The sequence below is a fragment of the Acanthopagrus latus genome, chromosome 23 (genome assembly GCF_904848185.1).
Source record: "Acanthopagrus latus isolate v.2019 chromosome 23, fAcaLat1.1, whole genome shotgun sequence".
NCBI lineage: Eukaryota > Metazoa > Chordata > Actinopteri > Spariformes > Sparidae > Acanthopagrus > Acanthopagrus latus.
In genome coordinates this window covers 7,217,619-7,242,723 of record NC_051061.1, presented here as the reverse complement: position 1 = coordinate 7,242,723, position 25,105 = coordinate 7,217,619, and the positions used below count along the sequence as shown (strand labels likewise).

The following is a 25,105-nucleotide window of genomic DNA, read 5'->3' as shown; positions in this document are numbered from 1 at the left end:
TAAAAAGAAAACTATTGAGGACCAGAACAAAAGAGCGTTGCCAATGGGCAAGAGAGGACGAACAATTCATTTTGAACAATTCTTCCTGAGCTGAGCACTTTGCATGTTGTATCTTCAGGAGAACATAGTGGTTAAAGTAAATCAAATCCCACACTCTGACTGACAGAACCTTTATCAGTGTCTTTTTAGACACCAACTCACGCACAACTCAAATTTACATAGCCTTAACTTTAACATTTTAATAGAAACTTTCAACAGTTCACACAGTTTTGCTAAGTTTTAATCAACCCTTTCTTTACATTAATAAACAGATTTAACTTAGCAATGTAACATGAATTAACAGTGAAGGTGCTACTGATCTAAGATCGCCTGCAGACTCGACATTCAACCAATGTGTTTTGCAAAGGTATTGCTGCAGAATTCATTTGGACTGATAATAATAATTTTTTCTCAAGTCTGTACAATTATAGGTCACACCACTGTAGCCATTATTACACAGCATTATATCTTTCTGAAAGTATCAAAAATAAACATGTTGATTTTTTTCTTTCATTTATTAGAAATAAAGTTAAAAAAAAAAACTGTGAAAACACTTTTTCAAAAATGTGTTTTTCATAATTTACACACTGAACTTGACTTTGACTTTTTTCTGTGGATGATCAATAAAGGAGTATCTTGTCCTAGAATATAAAGATAAGTGGTCCCATCTAACGTTAATAGCATTGAATAAAACCCTACTGCAGTTATTTAATGCATATTACCCAGATATTAAAAATACCAGACAGGATAATATGAAAAAAATAAATAAAAACAGGAAAATGGAAATAATAGGTGATTTGTTTTCGGGACATGACTCAAAATGATTGAATCATCCAAAGGCACGAACTACCCAGTATGGGTGCCACAACAAAGATGGCCGCCCGCTTCTGACGTGTAGGGCTTTGGGCTGTCCCGCACACTGCCTGAAGGTCCTCACGAAATAAACAAATTGGGGTCCTTCCTTTCTTGCAATAGGCTAGCTGCCGAAACGGTATTACGAGTCACATTGTTCTACATAACTGTGGTAAATTGTCCAAAAACAACACCAATATATCAGGATTAGAGTGTCTGGGGAATGTTGATCATATCAAAGTTTGGTTTGGTGTGGTTATTGACGCCCTAACTGGCCCTGTACTTCTGGTTTTGAACGTCGAAGGGTGTGTTTTTCGGCCGCCGTCAACGTTAGCGTTAGCACAGCAATTCAAGCTAACGCTAGTCTTCCAACCCACGTAATTCCGGTTTTTAGCCAAATAAAATAAGAGGTAAGTTGAGTAAAACTAATTCCACGTGTCGTTGCGAGTGTGGTTGTCAAATGTTGTCTTGTTTTAGCGGGATGTCGCGGTAAAATTGAGGTCGTGGGCTAACTGCTACCGGTCGCATATCAAATAACAAATCAGTGTCGGTGTGATACCTCCAGCTTGAATCGCATCTTTTCGGAAGAAACACTGCGACTGGTTTAATTTATCAGTCTGTGGACAGCTTGATTTGAATAATTAATGTGTTTTGGGTTGTTTTTTTCCACAGGGAGGCGTTGATGAGCAGTAATGTCTGGCATCGCTCTTAGCAGACTGTCCCAGGAGCGCAAAGCCTGGAGAAAAGACCATCCATTTGTAAGCAGCAGTATGGTTATCCATAATCATATCAACCCGTTCCCCCCATGCCTCTGAGATTCATTTCCTTATCATTATGAGTGCTACTGACACAAGCTACTCAGCAGACTGAGGTTGCCAAGTGATGTTTTTTGTCTCTTGTAAACTGCACAGGGTTTTGTTGCCGTGCCCACTAAGAACCCTGATGGGACCATGAATCTGATGAACTGGGAGTGTGCCATTCCAGGGAAGAAAGGAGTAAGTTATCATCTGTCAGAGTCGGCTGAAGCTGCACCTCAGTGTCATGGCTGGCAGTTAAAACCAGCAACAGGCCCTTTGAAAACTATCAAAGGATATTGAAAATGTACTTACTTTCTTCTAACACCCGTGCAGGTGGAAATTTGGGTGAAGTTTTGTAGTTGACAAAAGTTTTTGGAGCTTCACGGTAAACAACTTTGGTAGATGAGGACTGAATGAAACAATGGCCACAATTCAAGTCTCCAGAAGCCTCGAGATTTAGAAATGATGTGAAAAGATGTTAAGGTTAAGTTGTTCTCCCTTCAAATCAATTTGAGATCTTGGTGCCTCGAGAGACTTGAATTATGGAAGACAAGTGATAGATAATGACTACCTGTTACCTTGTCTTTTTGCAGTATTCTTTGTTTTTCCATATCATATCCTTTTTAAAGATTTTTTTTTAAATGTGCAAGCACACACAAAGTCCTACAGTCCTATCAATTTTAAATCTTTTTTCTTTGTTTTAAAAAGTGTTTTCTCATGATTTTAGGGAAGCATGCAGCAAAAATAGCTCCGTTCATCAAACAGAGAGAGACAAAAGTCAGATTTCAGTGTAGTAATTGTCCACATTTATTTCTTCTATGGCTGCGTGATATAATACACCACTGTTTCTATTGTCATTATTGTATAGTTATTTTTAAATCCTTTGCAGTTGTTTAATATCTCTTCATGTTGTCATCATTAGACCTTGTGGGAGGGAGGACTCTACAAACTCAGAATGCTGTTCAAAGATGACTACCCTTCCTCACCACCCAAATGTGAGCACCAGTCCACACTGCTGATTGGCAGACATTTCCATGCAGCTGTCTTTAGTTTGGGCCGAGTCAGTATACCAGGTTCACACAGTACACCACTAAACAGTGAACCTAGAGCAAGATATGACATTATATGTTACTATATGTTTTTGTTGCTGCATTTAGATATATGTGTTTGGGGCTGGGATGGGGGATTCCCAGAATTCCTTGTTGCGATGGTGCTAAACTTTTTACAGCACTTTTACTGTATACCCTGTCTGATAAAGTGAAATGCTGCTACAGTAGAGCGTCATGTTACAGTGCTAGTGCTAGTACAGTGTGTTTTCTACAATGACTATACTGTACTATGTTTTAAATTTAAAATTTTGCTTCATTCTTAAAAGTCTGACTTTGTTTTCTATTATTTCCCAATTAGGCAAGTTTGAGCCACCAATATTCCACCCGAATGTCTACCCATCAGGCACTGTGTGTCTGTCGATCCTGGAGGAGGACAAAGATTGGAGGCCTGCCATCACCATCAAACAGGTTCGAACACTCCACAGTCTCTCCTATACATGGTGGATGTAGTTGGTTTACTTTTTAACATTTTTATAATTGTTTTCATAATTTTATAAGCTATAATGGGCCGATTCTGACTTGCAGTGTACAATGCAGTCACTGAATGCAGCAGTTCTGTATTGTGTGGATCTTGTGGAATACTTCACTTACTGTAGCGTGACTAGAGGACTGTTGACTGTGTTTTCAGATCCTGCTGGGTATCCAGGAGCTGCTGAACGAGCCCAACATTCAAGACCCAGCACAAGCAGAGGCTTACACAATTTACTGGTAAGCTGGCTTTGACCAATTAACTCATCTGGCAGCCCACAACTGAGGCGTGGATGAATTGTTTTTATTTAGGTCGCTTTGTAAGCTTTGCTTAGATATTTCTTAAAATTGGGTTCAAGGTATAATTTAGCTCACTATTTGTCAGGGCAGAACTTCTCTTCTGATGTCACAGACAGAAAGCAAGTCATAACATGAAAAGAAAGAAATGTTTCTGTTCCATCTTATCTCACACATGAAGCCACTAAATGAATCTAACTGACATTAGTCTGGTTAAAGGTCTTAATCTCTTTATCTCTGTGTTTTTGTGTTTCAGTCAGAACAGGATGGACTATGAGAAGCGGGTAAGGGCACAGGCCAAGAAGTTTGCCCCCACATAGAGAGGACAGCTGGCCTCTATCCCACCTGAGCAGCCTGAACTGATGAAGGTTACACACAGGAGGCAGGCAGCGCCTGAAGGACCACTCCAATAAGAATCCAGTTTTGAGTATTATTACAGTATACTACTACACAGATGACAAGTGAGCCTGTTTTTCTTTTTTTTCTTTCTGTCTGTCTTTCTTTCTTTTGTAAACAAGGAAAGTTCAATAAGATCAAAAATTTGTACCTGTCTTCAAGAAATATTTATGCATTTTTAATGCATAGCTGATGATCCTTAAAGTCTGGTGTCAACACGACCTTTGCTATCTGTAACTCTTGTATAATCCATATCTACAGATTTGTCATGAGTGCTGCTACGCTCGCTCATGTCTCCATTAAAACAGTAGGTCATGCTTATGTATCAACAGAGCTGTAGAAATAAGATGTCATGTCATAAACACTCTGTGTAATGTTCAGACGGTCGTGGCAGAGGAGGAGATTGATTCTGAACCTTCCACGTTCAGTATTGTAGATAGTTCTTCATGAATATTGGCATGAAGTGAGACAAAGCAGTCAGACGTACAATGGAAGTCCACCCCCTGCTGTGCTCCTGATCCCTCATTCGTTTCCTATCACATATCCGTCACGTCCAAGTTTCCAGAAAGCAATCGAAAAATTACGATCAACACATCAAATTCAGGTTAAAAGACAATCCTGGTATTCTAAGTAAACTGTGGCGGTTATGTAGATAAGAACTGATCCTCTGTCCACCTTAGAGAAAGCAAGAGTGGAAAATGGGACCCATCAGTCAGATTAGTGCTTTGATTCCTCAACGTCAAAACCATCCTGTATTGCAGTGGAGAGAGGATAACTTTAACCCCGTGTCTACACCGCAAGTGTATCAGACTCTTTGACTTTATTGTTGATGATGGCGCTTTTTTTCTTAAGTCTGTATATTATCATCCTCATCTCAACGGTGCAGTATGTATGAATTCTCCAGCTGTCGAAAGCATTCTTTAAACAAATAGAGGGCAGCGCATCACTTGAGTAACTGCTGCTAACTATAGCTGCCATAAGTTAGCGTAGTTAGCCATTGCAGCTAGCAGTGTGGTTTGAGAGCTAAAAGCACTGCAGAAGTGTTGTCGTTTACACCGCAAGCACAGGAGCTTTGGACCGGTACTGGCTGAGGCTAGATGTTCGCATGCTAACTTCAGTAGGTGCAATAGAAAAAACAATAGACCTCACAATGTCAAAGCTGTGACTTCTCATTCTGTTGTTAATTCTGTTGTTTTTTTTTTTAATGTTTTCAACTAAAATTCTTGCATATTGCACCTTGAATGTGTAAAGCACTTCAGTTTTTAAAAGTGGCATACAAATAAAGTTATTTTTACTATCATTGATATATATTTGAGTATCTAAATGAAAACAATGAATGATAACCAGTTGAAATTATAAGCGTCAAATTACGAAGTGGCAGTGCTGATGGAAGAATAGATCAGGAAGACGCACGTCAAAGGAAAAGCTGCTTCTTCAGTCGCGTCTGTCACAGAACGTCGCCATGCTAGTGTGACGCTTGCAGTATAGACACGGGTTTAGCATTAAGCTTCTTGTATTGAATCCAGCTGGAAGTGAAAAGTGAGCTTCATGTACAATTCAACACCAGCACGTCACCTGCCGCCCCCCAAAAAATGTTCAGTTCGAGATAAAGACGTTTCACAGTAAAAGTCACAAACTGTTGCCGCGTGTTTGTTTTGGCTCTCGATCAGTATAGAATAGCATACCATCACTTTAAGTCATTTTATCTCACACCGCTTACAAAATGAATACAAACCTGTAAGAAATGAAACGGCTGTTTAATTCAAGCGGAGCAGAAGCTGAAGGATCCTCATTGGAATGGCCTCTCAACCAGCAAGGAAGACGGATAGAGAGTGCACTTGAGAGTTCTGCGAAGGCCTGAGATTTTTTTGCCTTTGAATATCTGAGTGCATGTACATAATATAAATACTGAAAAATTGTGGAAGTTATGTTTTATATTGTTTTAGCCAGTTGACATTTGTGTGTGGTATTATAACAAAGAACACAATAAATGGCATAAAATTGTGAAATAAAGTTGAATAAAAGAACAAAAAAGGCTGTTTTTCTGTGAATTTCCAGTGTGTGTTTATGTGTGTGTGTGTGTGGGGGGGTTGCGCCTAACTATTTTTAGAGTTTTGGGGATCCAGAAAAAGCAAGTTCACTTTTAGCCATCAGCCACAAAATCAAGATGCCTGAAGATAAATCATGTAGAAACAGGTCAGAGTTTTAAACCCTATATTTGTCATATTTGACAATACCTGAATAAAGTTTCTCTCTGTCCTTTAAGTTGTTCACAGGTCTGACAGGTTGTTAATTACTGATATTCATTCCTGTGTTTCGGTCACCTGTGTGGCTAACTATTGGTCTCTTTTTTTGATGCCAAGCAGCAATGTTCAGCGGACTTCAAAGTCGTGTTCTCTGAAAAACGTTTGTAACAGTACAGGAAATGAGACGCACAAAGCTCCATGTAGCTGAAGGTAGCTCTTCAGTGTGAGTGACCCTCTTCACGTTGTCTAGATTGTCATTTGGTATGCTTTTAAAGTGAAATATCTGTCAGAGCAGCTTTAAAAGTGCAGTGTGAAGGATCAGACTGAATCCAGCAGTTGCTGAAAATGCAAAAAATCAAGATGGATATAAACGCCTCATTCTAACAATAATTATCAGTGTGATTATCCACTGAAGTCAGTAAAATGAGTATTATGTTTGATTTCTGGCACTAAATACTACACAGGACCTTTTAATTAAAATGTAAAGATTGGCTCTAAATAAAATTACACAGAGGCGCTGTCTTAACACATGGAACATTATCTTACTGCCATATTCATTTCAGTTCAGCACAGGTTGCTCACTTGATGTATGACTGCTCACAAATTGTATTAAGTGACCTCATTCGTGTTGCAGTGGACAATGTGACCATTTACAAACCCTCTGTGTTTCAGTTTTCACCGTTAAGTATCAAAAGAAGTGACTTCAAGGAGGTTTTAAAACTGATCCAGAAAATATTATTTCCTATGGAATATTTCCCCCCTTCCTGCGCGTGCTGTGGTCATCTGAGCACTGCAAGTATGGCACTGAATAAAATAACAACTGAGAGTCTGTGCGCCCTTCACAGATTTTTTTATTTATTTATTTATTTATTTTTTTGTATCTTCTATTATCTCAGTTTCTGTCTTTCCTCTTTCTTGTCCAGAGGTGTAACCTGATGTAATGCTCTCGGGTGTTCTTGCATGTTCTTGAGAAATCTAACACCTTTTGTTGTGGCTTTGCTCCTCCTGCGGGTTATTATCTCAGCATGACCTCAATCGGACAAAAAGACACACAACCGGCAAAGACGCAGGTGAGAAACCTACTTTTTTTCTGTTCCTTTTTTTTTTTTCTTGTTCTTTTTTTTTTTGCTGCTGCTGCTGATGCATGTTATCGATGTGTTTTGTGCTGCTGGTTATGATTTCCGCTGTACATGTTGTTCTTTAGGTGAGGACAGCAGAAAGCCCTCGGGTGCTGCCCCTGTCACTTCCACACTACGTTGATCCTGGATCAGCTTCGTCGTACAACAGCTTGGGCCGCAGTCTGCGCACCAACACATTTCCAGGTGTGTAGTCAAAGTCCAGTCTTTACACTCCTGGTAGAAAGAAAACTATTTATTTTATTTCTTGTAGTTGTTTTAGGGTCATGTACAGGAAAAATGACTGTGTTTAGAATGACCAGGCTATGGCTTCTGTGATATTGAAAACCAGTTATAATTCAACCACACTGATGTCATATTGTTTTTAATCATACATGACGTAAACATTGTTTTACAGGGAGTGGCCACATGGACAAAACACTGAGTAGCTGAAGCACAATCTGTTTTACCCCTGCTGAATAATTCAGCTGTGTATGTTGCCACACACACTGCACTATGTGACACCCATGCTGGAGGTGTAGCTCTGTTCCCTGCGTCATACGTTCCCAAGGTCCTTTGTTCCCAGGCGCTATAATCCCAGGGTCTTAAATTCCCCAATATAATGTAACATGCATTTAGGACCTTCCGGTCAAATAACCCTAATCCTAGATCTGGGGTTCATACAGTAGGACCCTGGGAACAAAGGAGCCCTGGGAGAGCACATAGTGGAGCTTGGGAACACATTCTGCATTCAAGTCCAAGCCAGAGGTCCAAATTTCAAGCTTCTGAGCTACAGGAATTAAAGGTGCAATATGTCAGAATTGTCCAGCTATTTGAGTTTGTGCTCGGGACGAACAAGCAGCGACACGTAAACCAGACCGCTAACCACAGCTGCTGCTGCCGATTAGCTGTACATCTATCAGTCCAGACTGGGAGATCCAGGGAAGGTTGGGCTGGGAGGTAGCTTCAGAACAATTGTTTGTTGTTTCTTTCTGTTTTTTTTTCTTCTCGTTTTTAGCAAAAACCTAGCTTATTGAGTATCGATTTAAAATCTTTATTAGCTTAAGCACTATAATTGTGCCTAACCAATAATTTATAGTTATAAATACTTAAAAGATCATCGCATCCTCATCAGTCTCTGCAAACTCTGTGTTCAGAGTTAAATCAGTGTGAACAGGCACACACGTCAAACGAAGATGGTGAGCATGGTTAACTTTAGATCTGCTAACATCAGCATGTTAGCATGCTAACAAGATTTTTTCACTCTTTTTTTTTCCCCCCTCACATGAATTCAGCCCAGTGAACCCTCTGTCTCTACAGGCGCTCCTTCACCATGGCGGTCCGTCACCCAGGACTCCTTCATCAGCCACCCTCTGACTGCCTGGCCTGCCGACCCCCAGCGGTGGTACGGCCACAAGACGGATGAAATGGGTACGCACTAATGTTCCGTCCTGTCCCCCCTGTCTGTCTCACGTTGGTCCGTCTGTCACCGTTGTGGTCTGTTTGTAATTTTTAACTATTTTTTTCACAACACGCCTCTCTGCGGCCTGCCTGCAGTCCAGTGGACAGAGAGAAACATCATGAACCAGAAACTGAACAAGTTACTGACAGAGATGGAAAAAAAGGGCAGCGTGAAATAATGTCCTGCTTCTCACCCTGAGACCACAACACATGCGCGCACACACACACACGCACACGCACGCACACACACACGCACACACACCGCCCCTTGTGATTCACACCTTGGCTTATTTTGGAAATGCTAAGATAAAACATTAAAACCATACATGTTGTAAGTGTGCTGCTTCCCAATAAACAACTAAGATGAAGGTTACAAATTAAATACCACTGAGAAGATTATTGGTTAGATAAAAGGTATTTGTGATATCCTGTGGGTTCGAGTTGAACCAGTTTGATCAGGTTGCTGTTGAGGCAGGGTAGCAACAGCATGGTGTGCACATTGATGCTTTAAAATGTGAGATGGAAAAAATGATAACCCGATATTCATAAATAAGCCTTTTCTTCTCAATAATGCAGTCTAATATAGGGCACACAAAAAAACAAAATGGGAGACTCGAAGCACCTCAAGATTGTACAGCACGCAAAACACAGAGGCTGTTACTCAATCTAAAACTGAAGGACGTTAACCGCTGAATGTCACCAGCAGCTGAGGGGGTTATTTGTCTCCTTGTGTGATGTGTAAAGGCAGCAGAACGTAGGTGGTTTCAATAGAAACCACTGAAACTTGCTTTTTGTCACTACCTGCTGCTGCTCCTACCAAGTCACACCTATTTATAAAGTGTTTTCTGTAGAAGTGATCCGGTCTGCAGGGACTGTTTAAAGTGCACACAATGATTTAACGCTGCGCAATAAGCGGTCCAAACAAACGCCGAGGTGTCCGCTCAGTGCTGATCCACAGGCACTCCTTGTTTAAACTCATCTTTGAATCGCATGGAGCCGATGCTGGGTGTATTTCTATGTGAGGCACTTCTCACATGGTGTCAAATGACCTGTAGAGAGGTAGTTCAGATTAATTATCCCGCTACACTGCGTTTCTTTGTGGAAGTGTGCAGCTGAAAAGGTTCCTACTGCACGTCTTAAACGTCCAATGTGTGGGATTTAGTGGCATCATGGCAGTGATGTGGCTGCTAACTGAACTGTACTTTCCAACTGCTACGGAAACCACAAAAAGAAAGCTGAAGGGAAAACTAACGCCCAGGCAAGTTTAGTTTGTCAGTTCTGGGCTGGTATAGAAACATGGTGGTGCCACATGGAGCCCACTGAACTTTTAAAACTACAATAATCTCACTCATCAGATTGTAGGCTTCAATTGTTTTAGCTCCATAATGTGGCAAGTCGATGGTTAGTTTATGTAAAGCCACTGGTGGAAGATGTACTTAGATCTCGTACTTAAGTAAAAGTAGCCAAGAACACAGGAAAAGACACACATCAGGAAAAGTCCCAAAATATTTTAATCAAAACATACTTAAAGGTATAACATGTCAGAGCTGACCACGGTCAAAAAAACAAATACAAGGCAGCATATCATCACAGTAACTGCTGTAAGCTGCTAATTGTAGCCGCCGTTAGCTAGTAAGAACAGTTAGCGGTGCAGCTAGAGGTTAGGACTGGGAGCTGGGGGGGACAGGGGTAGTCATTACACGGCCTGCATGGGAGCTTCCTCCTAGAAAGTGAGGCGCTAGCTGGCTAGCATTCTAACTTGGTAGCTACACTATATTGCCAAAAGTAACTCTTTGACTCGCATATGAACATAAGTGACCTCCCATTCTTAATCCATAGGGTTTAATATGACGTCGGTCCACCATTTGCAGCCATAACACCTTCAACTCTTCTGGGAAGCTTTCCACAAGGTTTAGGAATGTTTATGGGAATTTTTGACCATTCTTACAGAAGCTCATTTGTGAGGTCACACACTGATGTTGGACAGGAAGGCCTGGCTCTCAGTCTCCATTCTAATTCTCAAAGGTGTTCTGTTCAAGTTCATCCACACCAAAATCTCTCCTCCATGTCTTTATGGACTTTGCTTTGTGCACTGGTGCACAGTCATGTTGGAACAGGAAGGGGCCATCCCCAAACTGTTCCCACAAAGTTGGGAGTGTGGACTAGTCCAACATCTCTTGGCATGCTGAAGCATTCAGAGTTCCTTTCACTGGAACTAAGGAGCCAAGCCCAGCTCCTGAAAAACAATCCTACCCCATAATCCCCATTCAATCAAACTTTACACTTGGCACAATGCAGTCAGACAAGTACCGTTCTCCTGGCAACCACCAAACCCAGACTCATCCATCAGATGGAGAAGTGTGATTCATCACTCCAAAGAACACTCCTCTGCCCTAGAGTCCAGTGCTTTACACCACTGCATCTGACACTTTGCATTGCACTTGCTGATGTATAGCTTGGATGCAGCTGCTCCGCCATGGAAACCCATTCCATGAAGCTCTCTACACACTGTTCTTGAGCTAATCTGAAGGACACATGAAGTTTGGAGGTCTGTAGCGATTGACTCTGCAGAAAGTTGGCGACCTCTGCGCATGATGCACCTCAGCTTCCGCTGACCCCACTCCATCATTTTACATGGCCTACCACCTCGTGGCTGAGGTGCTGTCGTTCCCAATCGCTTCCACTTTGTTATAATACCACTGACTGTTGACTGTGGAATGTTTAGGAGCAAGGAAATTTCACAACTGCACAGGTGGCATCCAATCACAGTGCCACGCTGGAATTCACTGAGCTCCTGAGAGCGACCCATTCTTTCACTAATGGGTTTTTGTTTTTTTTGTTTTTTTTATACACCTGTGGCCATGGAAGTGATTGGAAAGCCTGATTTAAATTATTTGGATGGGTGAGTGAATACTTTTGGCAATATAGTGTATATGTGCAACATAACACAGAAGCATCATCATGTCAAAGGTTATATGTTTCTATTAAAATACAGCTCTATTGTCCAACAGTGACCACTGTTACAGATTGTATGATCAGTAAACCTTGTCTCTCCTCCTCCTGCTCATGAGGTAAAAAGAGAGAAAAAAAGTTCTGGTATCTCTGCCAACTTTATCCTAACAGGATCCTTAATGTACAGCGAACAGGAATCCCCCTGTTTGTTGCTTTGGTAAATTTAGCCACTTCCTGTTCTGCCAGAGACTCTCTATAATAAGACAGCATAGTTTTTAAGTTGGTTGTTTTTAGTTTTGATAACTAGAATAGTATTAACTAAAGCTGTCAGATGAATGTCGTCATGCTTTTCGCTGAAATCTTGCGTAGAGAAGTAATGAGATACCTAAAATGGAAAAACTCAAAGTATAAGTACCCTAAACACTGCAGTTAAGCATAATAAATGTGTAAGTGTACATAACTACATTCCACCTCTGTGTAAGGTACGTGAAAAAATGTGACAGCTCACACTCTCTGAGGTCGCCTCAAGTTTACCTACCAAATGTTGGCATGCCAACGGGCCAAATAAAATGGTCAGCGTGGTGAAAAAGCACATTAGCACTCACCATGAGTGTTGTTACCCTGATAACATTTGCATTTAGATCAAAACACCGCTGTGCAACCACAGCAACGGCCTCACAGGGCTGACTCATGGCCAAGGACACACACCGCCTCTTGTGTGAAGTGTGTTCAGGTATTGTATGTGAATCATATGGTGGAGGGCTCGTATGCCGCCCTCCGCACCACAGGATATTGAGCTTAGTCAACTCTGGCCCCTGCTTACAGGAATCTGACTTCTGCATTAGATGAGTCAGTAAACAGCGTTAATTTGTGACAGTTAGTTGTCATAACTCTCCTTCAGCTGTTTGTTTATCACTGAGTGTGACACCTCTGCCAGCGACTTGCATCATGTGTTCATTTATATTGAGCCACAGGTTTTGCAGCATGAGTGTGTCCTCCCTTGCTGCTGCTCTCACCTCCTCCCCACTGAGAAACCCCCTCCCTGCCTCTGTGGTCTGTCGATGGAGACTGTTTTTCTTGTTGCCTTCCGAGCACAAACATCACTATGGTCTGCTTGCCAGCTTCCCGCCTCAGGCACCGCGGACTTTGACCTTTCGGCGAGAGCCGTGTGCTCTTCTGCCTCCTGCGCCTCCTTCAAACACTTCAACCCTCCACTGCCCTCGTCTCCCCTCTTACCTCTGCTTGCTGATGCTGACACCTATATAACTGCAGGAACTTGCGGGGGTTGGGGGGTGGTGGTAAATCAGATTACCCTCTGGCCTACTGCGGGGCCTGAACCCACTCAAGCACCCAAAAACCTGCTGAGTTCAAAAGTGTTGTGTTGCAACAGGCGTCGCCGTGTGCGTGAAAATGCTCTGCGGCTTGTCTGTGCACAACGTTGCACAATAGCCCTTCATTGAACTTCAGGACTGAGACGAACGCGCTGATCTTAACTGTTGGGTTCACTGTGCCACATTCACGTTCTGACATTTGACAAGCAAGTGTGAGTGCAGTCAGCATCGATCGTATGTAAACCTTCCACCACAGATAAGGTACAATGCAATTATCAGGGTTTTGTTGGATTTTTATAAAAACTCCCGAGTTATTGATACTTTGTTTGAAAAGTGAAGCCTATGCGGAAGCGCCTTAAGCCTTTTTCGTTCCTTTGTTTTTGCAGTAAGCTGGGGCAGTGCATAGTGATGGAGACAAAATTTTACATTTTTTTAGAAATCCCCTCGTATAAGTCTCCTCTCATGTGAGATAACAGCGATGGACGGGCTAACGGCCAATCAGAGGAGACCTCATGGGGCCTGTGGCTACAGAGGAGACGTATGGTGACCTTTGAGTGGAAAGACAGCTGCGTGCTTGAACATTTAACCTCTTTTCCTCGCTCACTGTATAGAAGCACTGGAGTAGTACACGGTCTATATGCGTCTACAGTGGTTGCGGCTGTAACAGCAGCGGTTTTGCCGCTGTTACAACCCGTGTTTGTGCGTGTGTGTGTTTGCATTTTTAAATAACCCCCATGGTTCTAAATGTGGATGCTTTAGCCTCTTTATCCTCCCAATCATCATTTTAAGCTGAGTTTCATTGACAAGAAACCACTTCATAGGACGACGTGCAGGTTTTCTCTTCATGCAACCCACTTGACGTTGTGATTGAAACCGGATGTGGTGTGCCTTTTTTGTATTTCTTGTTTTCAGCGCAATTACCTTAAAAGCTGTGATGGGGTCCAGGTAGCAGGAGGAGGAGGAGGAGGAGGAGGCGCTCTGCTCTACTCAACAGCAGCCCTCGCCTACCCACCTCTTCCTCCTCCCCACCACGGCACGTCCTCTCTCTCTCTCTCTCTCTCTCTCTCTCTCTCTCTCTCTCTCTCTCTCTCTCTCTCTCTCTCACTATCACACACACTGCACCATGAGGCTTCCTGTCAGCCCCAGACACAGGCTGCGGTCGCAAGTGGAAAATGTCACTGGGCACTTTAAAGAAAATGAGAGAGGGGCAAGAGTGAGGAGATGGAGGGATGAGTGACAGAAAGACCGAGAGAGAGAAAGAGAGAGAGAGAGAAAGAGAGAGATTGCATAAGTGAGAAAGAGAAAGAAGAAAAGGAAATCTACCAAACTCGTCAGTCCAGAAGAGGGGACGACGATGAGTTTCCTCTCAGGGACCCCCTGTGACTCTTACTGACCCACGCGCATGAGGTACGGTATCACTTCTTTTGTTGCTGATGATGTTTTTTTTTTTTTTAAAAGTCCAGCTGTTGACATATGGCATTTATTTTAATTTATTTGATTTTATTTGAAAGGGACGATGCACATTAAAGGAGCACTATGTCCTGTCGGGGACGAAATTCAAGAAAGAATAGCTCAATTTTATTTATCTCCGAACAAACTAAATAAATAATCTCTCTTCATGTTCATGACTGACTAAACTGAATAAACAAACTGACCTTAAAAGACAGCACAGTTTCATACTATTTTACTTTGTTTATATGTGGCGGACCCTGCCACCATTCTAGCTTCAAACAGAGTCCTGGGGACCTTATTTTCCCCAGCTTGTTGATTCAGTTAATATTTGTGTATTACCTTATTAACATTGTAAATATTCAAATTTCCTCTCTTTAACTTCATAGTGCCCCTTTAATCAACATTTTAAAAAATCTATATGCACCCGATTTAGCGGCTTCTTTTTGGCTCTTGCGTCTGTTATTAAGAGGATATTATGAAGGTTTCCCGACATGCTGTTATTATTCAGAACTAGCGGTTTTGTTTCCCCTGAGCATCGCGTCATAATATGCATATCAAGCGCGGTGCCACGTCTGCTTGTTTCATGATAGTCCTACTCAGGCCGGGCTTTGATGGAAAAACCGCCGACACCAGATGACTCAAACTGATCACATATTGTGTGACTTTATACGGCTGATGTACAAGTCAGAAGATCAAAATCTGAACCCTGATATTTAAATTCATATTTTTATCTTTTTTTTTCAGACTTTTTTAGCAGTAGTCAGCCACATTAAACCTTGACGCGTAATAATAATCAGTTCTTGCTGCATGCCACTTGATGTGCTCTCTGTGGTGCAGCAGCACAGGTGTCAGTGTTTTTCAGTCAGGTTTCACATGTAGCTCTGATCGTTGCCGCCTTCTCTCAGGATGAGTGTTTCGCTCGCCCTGGATCTGTATTGATTTCTAACTCTCAAAAGTATACGACACCGCGCTCATGGTGATTGGCTGACGCAGTTTCAAGGTCCAGGTTTCAGAAACATTTTCATACCGAGGTAGAACTATGTGGTCATGACCAGCACTTTGTCTGTCGGGGGGGGGGGGGGGGGGGGGGGGGGGGGGGTTTAGGTTTTTAACACACACTCTCCACTCTCTTCTTCTTCTTCTTCTTCTTTCTTTCTTCCATTCTGCTGTTCAGTATGTATCCATCCTCTCTGTTCACAGTCATATTGGTGTGGCCATGGAGATCCTGTGGTCCTCGTGCGTCCTGGTGGTCCTGGTTTCAGTGGGTGCAGCTCACTCTCACACCGGCTCACAAGGTATTTGTTCCAAGTATGTTGATAATAAAAACAGTTACTGACCTTTAGGTGCAAATGATGGAAAACAATACTTGGTGAGTTTGCTATTTTTCTAAGTGAAGTGGCACAAGTGGGTTTTTTTGCAAGTCACAACACATTTATGAATGACAAAATTTTAAAGGCGCAGATTTTTCGATGCCTAAACAAACTGATTGATGACTGAATAAACTAACTGAGCCTAAAGGACAACATAGTTTCTGAGTCTCATTAATATTGTAAATATCAAAATTCTGTGTTCAATTTTCTTTACAAGGGTTGCAATTGCAACTTTTGCATGCCAAGAGATAACTGGTCTGCTGAAGGACAAGTCAGCCAATAAATACAGGCACCATCATCTCTCTCTTCTTCTCTGTTGGTTTGTATCTCTCAAGGACTCTCCTGCGTAAATGACTTGGTCAGCACCGTCAGCTGTAAATGGAACGGTGCTCCGGTGGCTCCTGGTGTCAACTGTTTGATCATCGGTGCCAAGACCATTTTGACTCACAAGGACAACAAGAAAATTCCCACCGAAATGATGTAAGGTTTTAGAGATACTATACTCATTTCTGCTTTCTGAAATATAACGGATGAGAAATATTTTCTGCCTTGTCCTTTGTGGGTGTTTTTTTTTGGGGGGGGGGGCATTGGAGATAAAAACGTGATGACCAGCAGCCTCGTCAGTTGGTCAAATCTGCAGAACATGATGATCATTTCTCCCTTTCTTTCTTTTTTTCTTAGTCGATCTTGCAAGCTGGAACAACATGGAAACTCTCCTTCAGGCTGCAGTTTTGTTTTTGAAAATCAAGTAAGTCACCAACAGTATTGTGAAAAAGAAGATGTAAACATCTTGTCTTAGTAAAGAAAAGAATGCAAAACATGTCTTGTACTTAAAGGTGCAGTACATAAGAATTGTCCAGCTTTCGAATTTACACTCAAAACGATCAAGCAGCAGCATCACCTGCTAAACGTAGCTAACGCTGGTTAGTAAGCTCGATTAGCCGTTCATCCAGACTGGGGACTGGGATCTGAGACCGGAGGTACCTGGACAGTGTTGGTGTTTAAGGATGTTGGAGGTGCTGTGGCTCTCTGGTTAGCGTGCTAACTACATTAGTTATCTCTGCAACACAATACATGGATGCCATGATATCATAAAAAAAAACTCTGATTTCTCCACATTATGCTGACAATTTTAGTTAATGCTGAAACTAAAATCCTTACTTCTTTAGATAAAAAAAATGAACGCAACAATAATGAACGATCTCAATCCAAAGCTAAACGCCACGTCTTCTCGTTGCTCCACCCGAACAATGTCTGTCGTCACTGTCCCACCAGATGTTCGACTGTTTCAAAGTCATGCCCTACATCAAAATGGAGTGTGATGGCACGTTGGTGGAGAAGATGGAGGGATATGTTCAATGCAATCACAGTGAGTGGATTATACTTCCTCAGCTAACTTTTTCTTGTAAAGTTATTTGTGAAGACATTTGATGTGTGTGTGTGTGTGTGTGTGTGTGTGTGTGTGTGTGTGTGTGTGTGTGTGTGTGTGTGTGTGTGTGTGTGCATGTGCATGCATAAAGTCAAAATGAATCCTCCAGGTGCTCCCACTGTGAACAGCACTGCCACTGACACCTGGATATCATGGAGTACAGGCAGCCCTCACTCAGACTTCATCAAAGCTTTTAAATTCCACATTCAGATCAGAGAGAATGGACAAAAATGGCAGGTGGGTGCCTTTGGACATACATGCATGCATGAATGGACATTTTATGAAAATATAGCTCATATTTACGAGAAAACTATAAATGATAGGCACAAAATCAGACAACTGTAACCATGCTAGCTGTGCTGTGAGGCAGCATTTAGTCGCAGCTGTACTTTGAGCTAACGACAAGCTAACGTGCTCACAATGACAATGCTAACATGCTGATGTTTCCAAGGTCCCTATCTTAGTCCTCTGATCGTCCTTGTTTGCGAGCGTAAGCATGCTAACGTTTGCTAATAAGCATCAAACACGGAATAACACCAAATTGTTGGATGATAATTGTATACTGATGATGGTTTAACATACAAAATTGAAGTTGCAGTTGTTTATTTTTTGCCACTTGGGGGCAGCAGAAACAAGCTGTAGCAGCAACCGATTTCCCTTTTAAACTGGTGTGGCATACTCGCAGGGTTGGGAGGATAGCCTACTTCAAGAATTTCACTTGCACACAGATACGTGTCGCCTGTATAAGTATCTACTTGGTAGGTATTACAATATTAAAGTAGTGTAACGTGATAATATTATCTGTTTCCTTTGCATTACTGCAGGAATAAAGAAAAGAGAAGAGAAACATTAGTAAATAAACTGAAATTAAGTGAAAAGGGAAAGGGATATGTTATCGTACATCATTCCTTATTTTAAAAGTTGTAATACCGGTTGCTACTGATCTAATTACACCTTACACCTGTTTTTCTGTAACTTTACTGTAATACAGTAAACCTGTATCCTGATTACGTAATCCCTTTATTCCATTACTCCCCAAGACTGCAATCTTGTTAGCAAACAAGCTAGCTAGCTGTTATGGTGAACGTAAATCCAATATTCACTCTCTTGAAGCTCTGATTTTGGTCTCTGCCAACTCACAAGAAAATATTTTGGCCTTTAGCTTCTAACTGCGCAACTGTATTCACAGTTGGCTTTTATGGTTTTCACCTGAAAACAGCCAGTTGCTGGGCAGAAAACTTTGTCAGATGTTTCAGTATGGACCAAAGTAGTGGACCGACTGATAGAGCCATCCAGATAGTCATGCTGCCAATGACATTATTTGAACAACCTAATTTGATTTTCATCTGTCATCAGGAGGCCCGCAATATGTCCAGGCAAACATCAACGCTAAAAATACCTTCTCACGAACTAAATGGGCACTACCATGTCAGGGTAAGAGTCCTCCCCCTTGACTTGGATCATAGCCACTGGAGCAACTGGAGTCCAATTACATCCTGGGTCGTAAGAAACAAGGAGGACGTGCCACAGGAAGAAGGTGATGACACTTTCCATTTCCAGGTTGTTGGATCAATAAAAAAAATGCTGCTCACAGGCTTTTTGATATCAGTCTCAACATGATTACTGTTCTCAGTTTAATGAGGGAAAATACTGACTGTACTTGTTGATGTAATTTACACGGTGTAACATCAGCTCTGTGTTTCAGAATGGCTTCTGGATCAGACACAACTCATAACGTGGGGAGGGATATTCATCTTCTCTCTATTCCTTATTGTAATGCTGGTCATTTACAGGAGTTGCGCGATCAAAGGGTGAGTATGAAGCTGTTATTTGTGTACATGTGTGTGTTTGCATGTATGCATTATATCTAACCTAATGTTCCCTTTTACCATTTCAGGCTCCACAAAGAGAAGCCGGTACCAAACCCTTCAAAATACTTCCACACTCTCCACTCTGTCCACGGGGGAAACCTTAAGGTAAAAAGAAATCTGTTCACCGCATATGAATCCTTTTTACCACAGCGTCATTCCACATAGAACATTTAGACATATGTGCGTCAGAGACTGCAGGTGTTACCACAAAAAACTATTAATACACACAGGTAACATAACATTGACGTATGCTTGCCTATTATGATTATTAGTGACAGATGGATAAATATTAATGTTAAATCAGTATTCAGTTACTTCTTGTTACTTGTAACTCAGAATTAGAATTAATTCTGTTTCCTTTGTCACTCCATGTGAAGTCTAATTGCATTTTTAACAGCAAAATTGCTCGATCAGTGTGGTTGTCATGTTTTTTGTTTTTTAAGTGACACCAACCCTTTTCTTCTGAAAGAGGATTAGGGCCACTGTAAACATTTTGGGGGTTTCTGACTTTATTTTCACAATTTTTTTTCTGAATCCTTGCTTTAATCAAGAAGAATTTTGATTTTAAACCCTGAATTCAGACCTTTTTCTCTGACTTAACAGAAAGCATTCTGGGTAAAACGTTACAAGGGCTAAACTATTTCTGCATTGCAGGGGCACTGATGCAGTCCAGTCAATAAGCTATGACTTTGGGTTGGCAAATCTGGTTGGCCAACATGTTTTTGCCTGTTTTTTTTCCAACCGCTCCCAGCTGGAGTGCCCCAGGGTCCAGTGCTGGGACCAGTTTTATTCTCATTCTCATTCTGCTGTGTCAAGTCTTCCTCCTGCATACTGTAGGCCTGGTAACCGAATACAAAGAGTGGCTGAGAAATTATTGCAGTACCACTCCAAAAAATACTCCACTTCATTTAAAGTTGTACATTTATGTCTTACTTTAAGTGACAGATGTTTTGTTGGCTCTGTAGTCTCCAAAGTGATACAGCAGAACCAGAAGCATCAACTTTTTTTCCCCAGATTTGTGCTTCCTTTACAAATGCTTGTGCCTACATTACCCATAATGCAACACAGACACTGAGTGACATCCCTGATGGCAATTTATCATATCACATGCAGCTCCCTCTTGTGCCACAAAAGCATTTATACTACTTTCTTTCACATATGCAGTAGCTCTGGCTGATACCTGTAAACACACTTTAATGTGTAAAATTTGGTAGAGTTACCCTTTAAGTGCTATAACATTTCATTTAAACTGACTCAGTTAATTCACATAAATTATTTTTAACGAGAATATTAAACTAAAGTATAAAATTCAACTCAACGATAACAATCACTGAGACCTAAAACAAAAGCTTTTTGCTAACCACCATTGTAGCATAAGCCTATGGCATTATACACTGAAAAAACTAGCCTAGCAGTTAGCAGAATTGACCTTCAGTCATATCAAGTTATATGTATTACTTGTGCTTTTTCTTTCTCATTGTTTATTTAACTCAGCGCGTCTCCCGACAGAAAACCGCAGTTGAAGTTTAGCCAGCATGCATGTTTTGGGTTGCATTCAGAGCAGCTGATGGTGCCGTTGTCACAACAACAAGTTAGCAACAAGCCTGGCTGCTGACTCATCTTTTTTCCAAAAAACCCGACTGATTTCTACACTGCTGATTTATTTCTAAGAGGGGGGTAAATGTGTTCATCGATCGTACTGGGTCGCATATTTTATTTGAGTTTTTGTTCTTGAGGAGTGCCCCGCAGCCTGTGAAAACAGTTGTTTATTGTCTCCTAGGGCTTTGTTTATGATGTTATTGGGGTTATCTTGGAGAAATTTATAACAGGAAGCCTGTGTTGCAAACAGCAGGTGTCTAGTTTATATGATGAGGCCGTTTACCAGGCAGGAAAAGGGGGAGGGAGAGCATGTTAATTGTTGCATTATGGGAAGTATAGGGTCCAGATGTTTTGGGGTTCTGCTGCAACAAATGCGACCATTTACAAAAAGGGTCACAACATGGTGAAACGTAAACGGGCATATTTCCCCTGCAAGCCTCCCCAGTCAAACAGGCAGGAAGGTTGAGGAAGTAGAGTCTTTGCTGTCAGGGGGGCCTTTAGTTGATGCATGACCTCCTTGCCTATTTTCTGCTTGCAGCTCTGGTTCAGGTTAATAAGACGTCAGGGGATGTCACTCGCTCGCTCAACAGCAATTACCAGTAAAAAAGAGCAGAGCAACCGCTGAGTGTCCCAGATTGGAAAAAAAATAAGCATTTAAACCACAAAAAGATCAGAGGCTTCTCAGTGTGGTTTGTCTGTTGCTTGTATTCCAAACTCACACTCACATAAATATCAACTTCTGACAATGACTCACACTTACTACAGAATTTAAGAACACACACATCACTCTTCAGGTGTGTTTTCGACTCTAAATCTCTTTTCCTTTTTTCACCAGAAATGGCTGAATCCTCTGTCGGGCCCCGACTCATTCTTCACAGCCCAGCCATGTGACCACATCTCCCCGGTTGAGTTGTGTGAAAGCTCTGACGTGGTCCCCTCCACCTTCCCCTCCTCCAGCTCCACCAGCGCCCTGCTCCACTTCAAGAGCTACCCCTCGGCCGGCTCGGACACCAGCGGCGTCGCTGACAACTCCTCCTCTCTGTCCGACTTCTCTAACAGAGGCTACTTTCTGTCCAGCTCCTCCGGCGGCTCAGCTCGATCCGACCCCAATCCTGCCTACTTCACCTACAAGGATGATTTCCACAATCAGCACAACAGCCACCCCCTCCACCTCTCCCTGTGCCTCTCGTTCACCTCCTGTCCGACCTATGAGAGCTTGAAGAGGGAGCCGCAGAGCCCCGACTCTGGCTTTGGCATTGGGAAGGAAGATGAAGAGGACAATGGAGGTTTAAATGTTGAGGGTGTAGAAGAGGAACAGGTCTCAGATGTTCTCCAGACCTCTCCTCTCCTCATCCTCCCTGTACATCCTCCTCCCCAGATGTGTCCCCCTGCCTCAGCTCCGCCCCCTCCTAATGCTCAGAGTCTGATTCAGGAATCCTCTAGTAGTCAGCAGGTAGATACACCCGTGGCAGCTGCCAGTAGTAGCTATGCAGCGTGGCCTTTGGCCAGTGCCATGTGTAGGTCTACCTCCATGCCCGTGGAGCCCTGTAGAACAGGCTATCTGACGCTCAAAGAGCTGCAGACAACATTCAGCAATAAATCCATCTGAAAACTACTTAAAATGCATCTGGAAGAAGCCCTTTCTCTCATATTAGGTTTATATAGAGATGCTACAGGTGTCATTGTTAAAAAAAAAAAAATTGCGGTGCAGATAGCAGTGGGGAAGTTTTACGGTAATTCACCATTTCGTCCAAAATAGTACACCTATGGAGTTTTACAATATGTTTCTATAGAGCGGTTTTCTCAGAGCAAGATTTTCTCACACTCTGAGCCAGAACGCTCCACTTCAGTAGCACTTCTTATCTATTGTCTTCACAGAGGGGGTTTGTTCATGTATCATTCATAACCCTTCACATTTTATTCCTCAAACATGCCAGAAGTGTATTTTTGTTGAAAGTATTTTCAGATTTGTTAATCGGTAAAGAGAGACATCCAAAGTTCTCTCTGCGAAAAGCTTTGATTCTGATATGTCAACACAATGAACCGAGCTTTCTCCAGTGTTATGATGTCTGTTATGGAAAGTCATGCAAATTAGATAATGCCTCATCTCTATATTTCAACGCCATTTAAAAGCAATCTGACTGTGGATGCAAGCATCTCCAGAGAATATATGTCTTGTTCGGTTTTGACATTTTTACAAATTGCATATTTTTAAAGGAGACATGTTGTGCAAATGTTAAGGTTTGAGTTACAACTAGAATAGGCTGACATGCTTTGGTGCTCATAAAACACATCAGTTTTTTCATCCCGTCCATTGCTGGTGTCTGGAATAATCAATTTTAGCTCCTGTCTGTATAAGACCCCCCTCCTGAACAGTCTCCTCTGATTTGTCCACTCATCACGCCTGAGCCAGCACTGCTAACAACAACAGAGCAGCTGTGTTAAATCAATTATTATGTGCCAAAGTAGCCACTAAGCATACATAATGCAAATGTGTGACTCTGTGGTGTAGTGTAATGTCACAAAGTCACAGAATTCAAGGCAGGCCTACTGACGAGGCGTTTGAGGAGCAGCCTATGTGAGATACTGAAGGAAACAAAAAAGCATGATGAGTCTCCTTTAATTAAACCTTCACTGATGAATATTTGTTCACTTTTGGAACTAACAACAAGCTGAACACAAATAACTGACTTCATCCCCTCATAACTGTAAGTTTTTCTACACGTGTGCATGTTCCAGTTTATGCTGAGTCGTCTTTCTGGCTACCTAATAAGTTAAGGTCCAAAACACATTTTCCTTCAAACTCAGTTTTTGGTCTCCACCAGCTTTAAAGAGAAATATCTGTCACGATAGCTGCTAAATGCTTCACTACTCTTAACAGCTAGTCACTAACCTTTTATGCTGTCTCACCCCTGGACAGCTAGCATACAGCACCGCGGTGAGAGTGAGCCAAAACAGAAATAACGAGCCGATTCTGTGCTCGATTGTAAAACGAGCAGCCCCTTTAACACAGTACAAAGTAGTGTGATCAATTGTAAAAATACACCATGCATATCAGTTTATGTAGCACAGATCTGTCTCCATGAGAGTCAAAACAGAATTTCAGATAAACTTACTTGGACTGCAGAGTCATTATTAACTGGTGTATGTGTAGAGTAATATACAATACCTCGTTCTTGAATGTAGGACTCCTAACAAGTACTTCAAGTTGATTTTTTTAAGTTTCAGGGTGCGTTATTAGCGTTAGCGTGCAAATGTATTCTGTATATGATATAACATTGCAAAGCAAGGCATGAAAGTAGACTTTAAACTAAATGCTACTGTCAGTTATTAACAGGTAACTTCGGTATTTTACAACCTGGACATGATTTTCAAAGGTTTTTTCTGTCTTAAGGGACACATGGTGAGGACAGTTTTTGAAGAGCTGGTGTTTTTTGGAACAGTTGAGACTGAAGTGTTTATAAAGGGCGGTAAAAATGATCGTTTCTGTAGATGGAGTCTGGCGGCTCTGGCGAGAGCGATAGCTGCTGAGGATCTTGTTCCTCGACAGAAATATCGGTCTCTACACTGTAGTTTAAAAGATGACTTTACTTTTAAAAAGCCAGTAAACCATTTGCCTCAGTTAAACCAGCTGCACGAGCTAAAACATTTTAACAACTTGAAGTGATTAGTCTATTCTACTTTGAGATAATCGTTTTCCTTGATTCTTTGTCAGATTTCTACACTGTAGGAATCATATCTGTGACGTTTCCAGTTACCTTGACGCAAAAAGATTGGCGAACAGGGTCCAGGTTGAATATTATATCGAAGTCACCCTGTGAAGGGGCTCTGTGGGAGTTCTCTGCTGTACTGGAAATCAGTGGTCTGCTCACGTCAGCTGCCTCCATTTCTAAACTGGCGTCAGCTGCTGGTGTTCTCTGATAGCGGAGCAGAGAGAGGCAGCGTTCACCAACTTCAACAAACCAACTGCAGGCTCGAGACGGAGAAGGCCTCATTTTTCACTGCGCATTGCAAATTGCTCACATATGGGCAACAAAAAAAGTAACTAATGCATGTAAATTGCTTTAATTGTTGCATAGAGCCCCTTTAATGACACTGCCCTTTGCTTTTTATTACTTTAAGCTCAATCTTGCAAAGACAAATGTAGGGGGAGCTCTTTAAAATAACTAAAATCATTTAAGGGTGAATATTTACTTTATCTTTTTTCCTGTCTGTGATTTTGGAAGCAGTGAAACATGTCTTCAAATGTGTTTGGACGATGAAGATGCTAATGAATTGTCTTTAACACAGAGCATGCGAGCCTTGCTTTACAGTTGAATCA

At 41.8% G+C, this 25,105-nt stretch overlaps 3 protein-coding genes across 7 annotated transcripts; all 3 read left to right on the top strand.

The window, feature by feature from the left end:
- The first annotated feature begins 971 nt into the window (after nt 1-971).
- Nucleotides 972-5,992, top strand: LOC119013537 (SUMO-conjugating enzyme UBC9-like). The gene is made up of 7 exons (XM_037088161.1): nt 972-1,301; nt 1,564-1,649; nt 1,803-1,886; nt 2,611-2,683; nt 3,096-3,205; nt 3,426-3,505; nt 3,819-5,992. Exons 2-7 carry the CDS (start codon nt 1,584-1,586, stop codon nt 3,880-3,882), a joined length of 477 nt encoding a protein of 158 aa, XP_036944056.1. The 5' UTR covers nt 972-1,301; nt 1,564-1,583; the 3' UTR covers nt 3,883-5,992.
- A 920-nt stretch (nt 5,993-6,912) lies between these two features.
- LOC119014309 (testis-expressed protein 33) lies at nt 6,913-14,106 on the top strand. 5 transcript variants are annotated; one of them, XM_037089347.1, is made up of 5 exons: nt 6,913-7,000; nt 7,128-7,274; nt 7,409-7,526; nt 8,640-8,750; nt 13,976-14,106. In XM_037089347.1, the coding sequence occupies exons 2-5, from the start codon at nt 7,230-7,232 to the stop codon at nt 13,987-13,989; spliced, it is 288 nt and encodes a 95-aa protein (XP_036945242.1). In that variant the 5' UTR covers nt 6,913-7,000; nt 7,128-7,229; the 3' UTR covers nt 13,990-14,106. The 5 variants fall into 5 exon arrangements, 2 of the variants coding, with proteins under 2 accessions (XP_036945242.1, XP_036945241.1); XM_037089346.1 differs by lacking the exon at nt 13,976-14,106 and adding an exon at nt 8,877-9,055; XR_005072931.1 differs by lacking the exons at nt 6,913-7,000; nt 7,128-7,274; nt 7,409-7,526; nt 13,976-14,106 and adding exons at nt 7,983-8,124; nt 8,877-9,055.
- Nucleotides 14,107-14,194: 88 nt separating this feature from the next.
- il2rb (interleukin 2 receptor, beta) lies at nt 14,195-23,089 on the top strand. The gene is made up of 10 exons (XM_037089520.1): nt 14,195-14,470; nt 15,716-15,810; nt 16,221-16,365; nt 16,567-16,633; nt 17,161-17,254; nt 17,406-17,551; nt 18,671-18,851; nt 19,020-19,125; nt 19,212-19,290; nt 21,620-23,089. The coding sequence occupies exons 1-10, from the start codon at nt 14,466-14,468 to the stop codon at nt 22,391-22,393; spliced, it is 1,692 nt and encodes a 563-aa protein (XP_036945415.1). The 5' UTR covers nt 14,195-14,465; the 3' UTR covers nt 22,394-23,089.
- The last annotated feature ends 2,016 nt before the right edge of the window (nt 23,090-25,105 follow it).

Coding starts and splice junctions, on each gene's coding strand:
- LOC119013537 (XM_037088161.1), top strand. CDS start 1,584: ATGTCTGGCATCGCTCTTAGCAGACTGTCCCAGGAGCGCAAAGCCTGG. Junction 1,650..1,802: donor GGAGAAAAGACCATCCATTT/GTAAGCAGCAGT, acceptor TAAACTGCACAG/GGTTTTGTTGCCGTGCCCAC. Junction 1,887..2,610: donor CCATTCCAGGGAAGAAAGGA/GTAAGTTATCAT, acceptor TGTCATCATTAG/ACCTTGTGGGAGGGAGGACT.
- LOC119014309 (XM_037089346.1), top strand. CDS start 7,230: ATGACCTCAATCGGACAAAAAGACACACAACCGGCAAAGACGCAG. Junction 7,527..8,639: donor GCGCACCAACACATTTCCAG/GTGTGTAGTCAA, acceptor CTGTCTCTACAG/GCGCTCCTTCACCATGGCGG. Junction 8,751..8,876: donor CCACAAGACGGATGAAATGG/GTACGCACTAAT, acceptor GCCTGCCTGCAG/TCCAGTGGACAGAGAGAAAC.
- il2rb (XM_037089520.1), top strand. Junction 17,255..17,405: donor ATATGTTCAATGCAATCACA/GTGAGTGGATTA, acceptor GCATGCATAAAG/TCAAAATGAATCCTCCAGGT. Junction 19,126..19,211: donor AGGAGTTGCGCGATCAAAGG/GTGAGTATGAAG, acceptor TTACCATTTCAG/GCTCCACAAAGAGAAGCCGG.